Source organism: Triticum dicoccoides, chromosome 7A (assembly GCF_002162155.2).
Source record: "Triticum dicoccoides isolate Atlit2015 ecotype Zavitan chromosome 7A, WEW_v2.0, whole genome shotgun sequence".
Classification (NCBI taxonomy): Eukaryota; Viridiplantae; Streptophyta; class Magnoliopsida; order Poales; family Poaceae; genus Triticum; species Triticum dicoccoides.
The window spans coordinates 315,992,002-316,001,513 of NC_041392.1; the positions used below are offsets into that span (position 1 = coordinate 315,992,002).

At 44.3% G+C, this 9,512-nt stretch overlaps 1 protein-coding gene across 4 annotated transcripts; it reads right to left on the reverse strand.

The window, feature by feature from the left end:
- Positions 1-4,702: 4,702 nt before the first annotated feature.
- LOC119330899 lies at positions 4,703-8,800 on the reverse strand. Of its 4 annotated transcripts, XM_037604028.1 has the most exons (8): positions 8,286-8,800; positions 8,124-8,193; positions 7,917-8,032; positions 6,858-7,839; positions 6,083-6,226; positions 5,924-5,974; positions 5,756-5,830; positions 4,703-4,935 (listed from the first exon to the last, which is right to left on the reverse strand). In XM_037604028.1, the coding sequence occupies exons 1-8, from the start codon at positions 8,536-8,538 to the stop codon at positions 4,800-4,802; spliced, it is 1,827 nt and encodes a 608-aa protein (XP_037459925.1). In that variant the 5' UTR covers positions 8,539-8,800; the 3' UTR covers positions 4,703-4,799. The 4 variants fall into 4 exon arrangements, with proteins under 4 accessions (XP_037459925.1, XP_037459924.1, XP_037459929.1 ...); XM_037604027.1 differs by having other exon boundaries at positions 4,704-4,935; positions 5,924-6,226; XM_037604032.1 differs by lacking the exon at positions 4,703-4,935 and having other exon boundaries at positions 5,592-5,830; positions 8,286-8,798.
- Between the last annotated feature and the right edge of the window lie 712 nt (positions 8,801-9,512).

A 9,512-nucleotide genomic window follows, 5' to 3' on the forward strand; every position in this document is an offset into this window, starting at 1 on the left:
TCTGTTCACTTTGCCATCCTTCTTATCCGCCAAAGCTTTGTGACATTGAGGTCACTACTAGTATGTCGGTTAACACTTCCAATTCCATTCTGCATTTTTCTAATGATGAGATTATTCATAATGCTAATCAGTTAGGAGTTTCACTAGGTAGTAATGATAGTGAAATCTCTAAATCCATTAATGATATCCTGGATCTTGAAGCGGAACGCGCTTTAGAACTGATTCGAAACTTAGCAGCCGTCAAACCTATGAACGATTCCGACATAGATGCGTTGGGAGTCAGGGAGCTCGGTAATTTTTGTGCGGATCTTGCCCCATCCCCTCATGAGACAGAGGAGGATGATGGATCTATATCCCTAAGGGACACTACGTACCCCTATCGAGGCTCGGGCTGTTAGGTCCATGGAGCCCGGTTGTGAGGATCGGGTCGAGGATCAAAACAAGCCTAAAGCAAGTGGAAGTGAAAGATTTATCCAGCTTCGGTGGTGCGTAGAAGTGCTAGGAACCGTACTACTAAAAAATCATAATGAAATATGAGAGGAATTTTTTGGAATAGCAGAGGTCTGACAGACTTGGCTAAAAGAAGGTTTCTAGCAGATGCTTCTATCGAACATAGGTTGGATTTTATCGCCCTCTCTGAAACTGGTAGGGACAATTTCTCCCCCAGTTTCTAAGTACTTTATCGGGAGGTGTCGATTTTGATTGGCAATGCCTACCTCCGAGAGGAAGATCAAGTGAGATCTTACTTGGGGTTAGATGCGAGTCGTTGGAAGTCTGAAGTGTGGTTATGGGAGATTTCACCGTCAAGTTTCGGGTTAGATCGAAGGCAGATGGGTTTAATTGGGCACTGGTGGCGGTATATGGCGCCGCACAGCCAGAACTCAAACCAGACTTTTTGGCGAATCTTGTCCGTATTTGCGGTTTTGAGCAGCTTCCAATCTTGGTTGGGGGCGACTTTAACATTATTAAAAGGAGAGAGGAAAAAACAATGATAACTTTGATGGCAGGTGGTCGTTTATGTTTAATACCATTATTGAGAGCTTGGATTTGAGAGAGATAAAGCTTTCGGGTAGAAAATTCACTTGGGCTAATACTTTGCCAAACCCGACGTTTGAGAAGCTGGATCGAGTCCTCGCGAGCGTCGACTGGGAGCAGAAATTTCCCCTGGTAACAGTCCAAGCGTTATCGTGCGCGATCTCCAACCACACCCCTTTGCTGGTTGACTGGTGAGGCAACGCATGTGGGGAATAAAAATACCTTTTCTTTCGAATTAGCGTGGTTTGAAAGAGAAGGTTTCTTGGATCTGATAGACAGGGAATGGGCTAAAGATGCAGGAGGGAGGACTTCTATTGAAAGATGGCAGAATAAGATAAGGCACTTAAGAAGTTTCTTATGTGGGTGGGCTAAGCATCTTAGTGGGATTTATAAGGTTGAAAAGGAAAGGCTCCTTTCACTTATTCAGTCCCTAGATTTAAAAGCCGAGTCCATAATTCTAGAGACCACGGAGCTACATGCTAAAGTAGACGCGGAGATGAGATTGAAAGAACTCCTGCGAGAGGAGGAATTGAAGTGGGCATTGCGAGCTAAGGTTTGCAAAGTTGTCCAAGGGGACGCCAACACTCAATCCTTTCATATGATTGCCAATGGCAAACACCGAAAGAAAAGAATCTTTCAACTTGAGCAAGATGAGGGGACGATTTTAGGACAGTAAAACCTAAAATTATACATAACCAATTACTACAAGCAGCTCTTTGGGCCTCCGGAGGATAATTTCGTGTCCTTGGATGAGTCGAGGATTGAGGATGTTCCTCAACTTGCTGCGGATGAGAACGATATTTTAACAGCCCCATTTTCGGAGAAAGAGGTGTTTGAAGCTATTTCACAGATAAAGAATAATAAAGCTCCGGGGCCGAATGGATTTTCGGCAGAGTTTTATAAAAAGTGTTGGCATATTATTAAAGGGGATTTGATACCGATGTTCCATGATTTATTCTCTAGACAGCTTCAGTTGTTTCATCTGAATTTTGGAATGATAACTTTGCTTCTTAAGAAAACAGAGGCTGTGAGAATTGAGCAGTTCAGGCCGATCTGTCTTCTTAACATAAGTTTGAAAATTTTCACCAAGGTTGGGACTAATAGACTTACGCAGATTGTGCACCCTGTGGTGCAGCCGTCCCAAACTGCTTTCATGCCGGACAGAAACATCGTAGAACGGGTTGTGGTCCTTGATAAAACGCTCCATGAAATTCATACGAAAAAACTAGACGGGGTTGTTTTTAAAGTGGATTCCGAAAAATCGTACGATAAAGTCAAATGGTCGTTTCTTCAACAGGCCTTACGTATGAAAGGTTTTGATTAGGCCTGGAGACACCAGGTAGAATCTTTCACACAAAAAGGGAGTGTTGGAATTAAAGTGAATGACGACATAGGCCACTACTTCCAAACACATAAGGGCCCGAGACATGGAGATCTGATGTCACCTATTTTGTTCAACATTGTAGTAGACATGTTGACTATTCTAATAGGAAGGTCTAAGGATGCTGGTCAAGTAGGTGGCCTGGTTCCTCATCTAGTTGATGGAGGTGTGTCTATCCTATAGTACGCCGATGATACTATCATCTTCATGGAGCATGACTTGGCAAAAGCAAGAAACATGAAGCTGGTGTCATGCTTATTCGAACAATTGACCGGGTTAAAGATTAACTTCCATAAAAGCGAATTGTTCTGTTTTGGAAGAGCTAATGAGGAACAAGATGCTTACAAACAATTGTTCGGGTGCGAATTGGGGGCTTTACCTTTCACATATTTGGATATACCAATTCACCATCGTAAGCTGACAAACAGAGAATGGAAGTGCATTGAGAATCGATTTGAGAAGAAACTGAGCTGCTGGAAGGGCAAGCTGATGTCATACGGTGGCCGATTAATTCTCATTAATTCGGTTCTCACGAGTATGCCCATGTTTCTCTTGTCCTTTTTTGAGGTACCAGTTGGAGTTCGGGAAAGGCTGGACTTCTATCGTTCCCACTTCTTCTGGCAGAGTGATCAACTTAAGCAAAAATACAGACTCGCTAAACAAGGGGGTCTAGGTATCAAAAATCTTGAGGTGAAGAACAAATGTCTTCTCAACAAGTGGCTGTATAAGTTATCTGTAGAGACGGAGGCCACATGGGCGCAGATTCTGCATAATAAGTACCTTCACTCCAAAACTTTGTCCCAGGTGACAGTGAGGCCGACGGACTCGCCTTTTTGGAAAGGACTGATGAGAGTTAAATCAGTTTTTTTTCAATAGGACAAAGTTTATAGTCGGAAACGGTACCTCTACGAGATTCTGGGAGGATACATGGCTAGGGGAAACAGCCCTCGCGCTTCAATATCCTTCACTTTATAGCATTGTTCAACGAAGAGGCGCTTACGTTGCGACAGTACTTCAGTCCACTCCTCTCAAATATTCACTTCAGGAGGACGCTAGCCGGAAACCGTTGGAAAGCTTGGCTCTATCTTGTGAGAAGATTGATGGATGTTCAGCTTTCTCAACGGCCCGACCAGTTGTGCTGGAAGCTAACTAGGAATGGAGAGTTTACGGTTAAATCCATGTATCTGGATGTTATCAACTCTAACTTTATTTCTAGTTCGAAACATGTTTGGAAAGTCAAAGTACCTTTGAAAGTGAAAGTGTTTATGTGGTTTGTACATAAACACGTCATTTTAACTAAGGACAACTTGGCAAAATGCAACTGAACTGGATCTACAAGATGTAGTTTTTGTGATCGGGATGAATCCATCAAACGCCTCTTTCTTGACTGCCCATTGGCAAAAAGATTATAGCGGACGGTTCAAATCGCCTTTAATATTACTCCTTCGAATACTATCAACACATTATTTGGGACGTGGCTTGATGGGACAGATTCCGAAACAGCGAGACACATTCATGTAGGAGTACGTGCTTTATTATGGGCAGTCTGGAACTGCAGAAATAATTTGGTCTTTAACAGAACAATAAATATTCATTTTTTGCAGGTTATCTTCCAAGCCACTGCATTGATCCGTATGTGGTCGCTACTCACTCCGATGGAGACCAGGGAGTATATGGTTACTGAATCTATCCGATGGGAGATGGTAGCACGAGCTATTTTCAATCGGTTTGAATGGCGGTTATGTAATAGGATAGGCAATTAGTTTTCCTATCTTTCTATGCCAGCCGGTTGTGGCTTTACTTTTACTTTTCTGCTTTTTATGAGCATTTTTTTGTTCTTTTGTTTGAGACATCAAGACCTGTGTTGAACTTATTTGCTTTTTAATAAATGTGGATGTATACATCGTTCTGATGCAGAAGCCCAGGAGCTCCCCCTTTTAGAAAAAAAATTAGGTATTTCCAAGTGTTGAGCTCCCCCTTTTCGAAAAAATAGGTATTTTCAAGTGTTGAGTGTGAGAGCTTCTTTTTAAAAATCTTGTCGTTTCTTTAATTCCAAATATTTTAGCATCCCAAAATTATGATATCCAAAGCAATTTATTGTGGGAGATCTTGAAAGGCAAGAAGAACTTCATCATAGATAGAGATGCATTTCATCCTGTTGAGAACGATAAAGTTCCATAAGCATTGAACCAAATCACAGTCCCAAAAAGATGCAATGTAGTTTCTTTGCTATTCTCATTACAGAAAACACAGTTGCAACAATCGCTATTCTCATTACAGAACACAGTTGCAACAATCGAGGTGCATGGATTTCCTCTTGAGCAGATTTCTTGTGTTTACTCTAATGTAACATGCAACAAGAGCCAAAAAAAAACCTTGTATCTCAGCCTGACGGTGGAGCGTTAGCAACCATCGGTGGTAACTTAAGAGGTGGTGAGAGAGAATGGGGGTTGGACCCGCTCGAACTTGGGTTGCTAGAAATGGTCAATTCGATCGTTTCTCCACAACCAGGCCCATGTCTGCTTTAAGATTAGTGCAGGGCACAAATTCAGTGCAACCCTCTCGAAAGAGGCTCTCACCGTACTTTATAAATAAAGCAATCACCACGTCCATACATCAAGTTCAAGTGTAGCAAAGGAAAAAATAGAGTATACTGAATTCAGCGCAAACCAGACTGCCAAACAGGCCAAATTTGCATCCCAAGGCATGCATGAGCTGCATGCGACCAACCAAACACGTCATTATGTCAATTGGAAAGCAGGCCCAGGCTTTATATACGAACAAAAGCTAACTCGAGGCTCCCACTGGAGCTATGCATTGAGTTTGACAGGTGATGTATCTAATGTGAATTTATATTTTAAAATGTGGTCCAGTATTGTCACAGTTTCACCAACCTGGCAAAACCGTGACCTGTTCATGTTCCTTGAACTACTGAAGAAACAAGCTATCCAGTGATGCATTTAGCATTTACCGTTGACTGGTCCTGAGCCACAGATAGTAAAAAGAAGATTGTAATTCTAAGTCTATGTGTTTCTGATTATTTTTTTATGTTGGTCCTTGTGGAACGGTAAGCTCTTTCATGGTTGTTTATTCAAAAAAACCTGATACAAGACGCAGGAGACAAACTGATCAGAGTAAGATATTGTACGGACTCTCTCGAGTGACAAATTCTTCCTGAAGGTGTAACAAAATAATGACTATCACATTCACATTGGTTACAAAATGAATCAAACTCAGCTGAAAAAAAAATCGAACTGCACTTTCAACCCAACAATTTCGAGACAAGCAGCAAATTCCAGAGAAGGTAAGTTCACAGCAAAATGTAACACAACCCCTTACAGTGATTCGGTGCTGTCATCACTTTCTTCACACAAGGGTGCAGATTGGATTATAACCCGTGCTCCAGAAGCAAGCCTGTGATTATGATTTTTGTGTGTGTATGTCGTCAATCTCTAGAAACAGATAGACAACTAGGCCAACGAATAAGAATAATGAGAAGCAACTAACCTTTCTTCGATCTTGATCATTTTGTCCTTCTCCTCATGGAATGACTCTCCCCTTGATGAAGATAATTTACCTAGTGGGTCAGTCATCCTATTGCTTGCACCTCTTGATGAACCAAGTGGTGAGGATCCAGTACTACATTCTTGTTGACTAGAGCTGTACCTGACATCAGAGTTGGGGGAGAATGCTGTTCCACTTCTGGATTGCTTACATGATATCATTTTGATAGTCTGTGGGAGACATCTGAAACTACCCGACTCGGCCAAGCTTTCCATATCCCTTCTAGAGTCTGGCGCTCTATACACTCTGACATATTCAGAGGAGATGCTGAGTCAACACCAAAATATATCCAGAGATATTGAAAATACTAAACATATTTTCAAGGAAGGTACTGTATAGCAGGGTGACATAGCAACTAAAAACATGATAGTTCTTGCCATTCTAGGTAGTTAGGTAGGACACAATTTAGTGACTCACTGCAGTTACAAAGTGAAATGAGTTCTACTAATTGGTTGATTCTCTTATGATCTTCAAAACAAACATCATTTGATTCTATTTTAATCTTTTCTATCTCTAATATTGGACACTGTAATGCGAAAAGAAATGAATTGACCAAGTCTCTACGGGAGATCATAGAGTGGGATGTCCACTAAAACTCAGCGCCCTGCTCTTTGTTGTATCCTACCCCTTCTTGGGGATTTGTATTTCTTATTTTCTTTTCAGTCTTTTCAATATGTTGAGACGCAAGCTTTGCGTTTTCTCAAAAAAGAAAGCTCTACGAGAGATCATAAATGTCCAACATTAAGTGCGACTAACCAATGTGAGCCTCAGCTATCCAATAAGCAAAAAATAAAAGCTCGCTATCAAGACAATCATGCATCCAAGTCCATGGTGCCAACATGATAGCCCACAATGAGAACAATGTGTTGTGACATACCTATCCTCGTCGTAAGATGATGAGCGTTTGAGTGTGGGTATTTCTCCTCTCCCTGACTCTTCCTGCTTACTCTCCTCGACCAAGCTTTCACTACTTAAATGCTCTGACTCAGAAACTCTTATTCCAATTGTTCTTGTGCTACAAGGAACATTGTCAAGGTGCCGCAATGCCATAGGAGTAGAGAACATTGGAGAAGGGAATTCAACTTGAGTAAACCGTGGCCTGTATGTTGGGATGAGTCCAAAGCCACGGTGATCTTTCACAGAGATGGACCCACAGGTGATGAGCTGCATGAGCAAATTGGCTGGCTTCAGCTTCACACCCATTGGGCCATAGAGATGTTCTTCCTCTAGTACCTTATTATAGCTACTCCTCCTACTGGCCTCTGCCCTTATCAGGGACTCCAATGTCTCAACTCTGCCACCGGGAGAAGCATCAGATGAACACACCTGTGGTGATTCTCGAATAAGTAGAGGGACCTTTGGTGATGCTTGCGTGCTTCTTTCATGACACTCTTGAATTTCAGCATCTGATGCACAATCCTCTGTACGGATTCCTGCAGCGCGAGTATGTTTAGAAGGAACATCCCTCTCACTGTCATCGGTTTGTGTGGACGCGTCCTGTGCTCCGATGGGTTTGCAGACTCTGTACTCGGAAGGTCCAGGGGAGCTTGCCTCTGATAATGGAACGTTAGTTCCTACTGGTTCAGGGGACAGGTTCCCCGATGAGCCAGAATGTGTAGTCCTGCATTGCTCGTCCTCGCGGTTGGTGGAAGCAGATGATGATGGCACAAATGTGGAGTGCGCCAGCTGTTGTGGTTGCTGAGTAGGAGTTGGAGGTGAGGCCTCTTTGATAACAGCAGATGGGGATGGGGATGACGATGACGAGCACCCTTCTTGCGATCCTCGCGACTGAGGAGACTCTTGTTGAGGGTGCTTGGGACTCTCGGCCTTGGTGTTGCTAGGGCCATTCTGCTGCCGATCTGAAACAAGACAAGGTCAAGGAGAGCAAGATCTGATGAAGAACCCAAACAGAGTTGAGTTTATGAGTGCGACTTACCAGGCGGCGATCGGTCCAGGAGCTCGGAGCCCTTGAGGATGTACTCGTTGCCTTGTGCAGGGAGCACCAGATCGTCCTCGGAGATGTCGTGCCACACGAAGCCGTTTTTGTAGCTCCTGCGGGAAGCTACACGGATCAGCCCTGCCCTGCCCAGCCAAAGAGAGGAAAGTTGAAGCCTCGACAAGAGCAATCAATGGGTGTACGTACCTCTTGCAGGACCAGGAGTACATGGCCGCCATGCCCTTCCCTCGCAGCACGTTAAGGCGGTTAATCACATCTACGGCGCCATGAACAGGAATCGCATCAGGGGCCAAAGGTGAATTTGAAAGGGCGGGCGGGGCGGGGCGGTGCGTCTGTTGGCGGGCTCACCTCGCAGGTAGAGGCCGGCCTCCGGCGAGGCGAGCGGCACCTCGATGAAGTGGGGATGCTCCAGGTGGCGGCTGCGGCAGAGGTAGTAGACGACCGCCACCCTCTTCCCCGCGGCCGCGGGCGGGGCCGGCGGAGGCGAGCGGCGCGGAGGGTGGTGCTGGCTCTTGCCCGGCGGCTCGACCCAGACCTTGTTGCGGCCAGGGCTCGCGCTGGTGCCGGTGCCGGTGCCCCGCCGCCGCGCCCTCCCCTCCATCCTTCCTTGTCGCGGCGGCTGCTGGTTCTGAAACAGTCGGGGAGCGGAGCAGCAAAGTGGCCGCGCAGCCGGATCAAATCAGACCGCGGCAGGTCCTGGACATGGCAAGGGGCGGAGGGAGCTCATTAATGGCCGCAGCTCGAGGTGGTGCGGTGGTGGTGGCAGCAGCAGCAGTGAGTTAGGTTGAGTCGGGGAGTGTTGGTCTGATGGAGATGGGAGACGGCAAGGGGAGAGATCAAATCAAATCAAACAGGGGTTTTGACCATCCATCCAAGCAGAGGAGAGAAGAGGCAATAATGCATCACTGTTTGTGTTTGGATTAACGGTCCATGTGTCTGCTCGGCCCCAAGTATCTCTGCTCTTATAAAAACAGAGTTAATGATAATGGTGTTTCTGTCATCCTGTGATATAAGTCATCTGATTTATATTTGAGGAATAGGAAGAAAACTATGACAATTTTATAAAAATATATCCATACCCTTCTCCACATTCGTAAATAAAGCATTCCCTTGTTTATTCTTTTCTCTCATAATAAGATAAACTACTTATACAAATGCATGTTAATGTTCCGTACAACGCATAGGCATCTTGCTAGTCAATAATTAATTCCTTCTTTTGTTTCTAAATAAACATTATACGTACTCAACACTGAGCATCTTTGACGCCCAAAAGTTCTAAAAATAATTAAATTTAACTGTCCTTTTTGAATTTTCTCTTCATCAGCGCTGAGCGCATATTAGCCCGGGCACAGACGCAAATTACCATGAACTTGTGAGGTTTGTTTATTTATTTATTTATTAGGTTTCAGGAGAGAGAAGGCCAGATCACGAAATGAGATGCGAGGGATCTAGAGTGCACAGTAGCAGCAGTGTTTGATTTCTCTTTTTGATTGCCTTTTTGGCAGCTCATGCTCCTCCTGTTCTGCCCGCCCTACCTTGCTCTCACTTTTTTTTGAGCTGACCTACCTTGCTCTC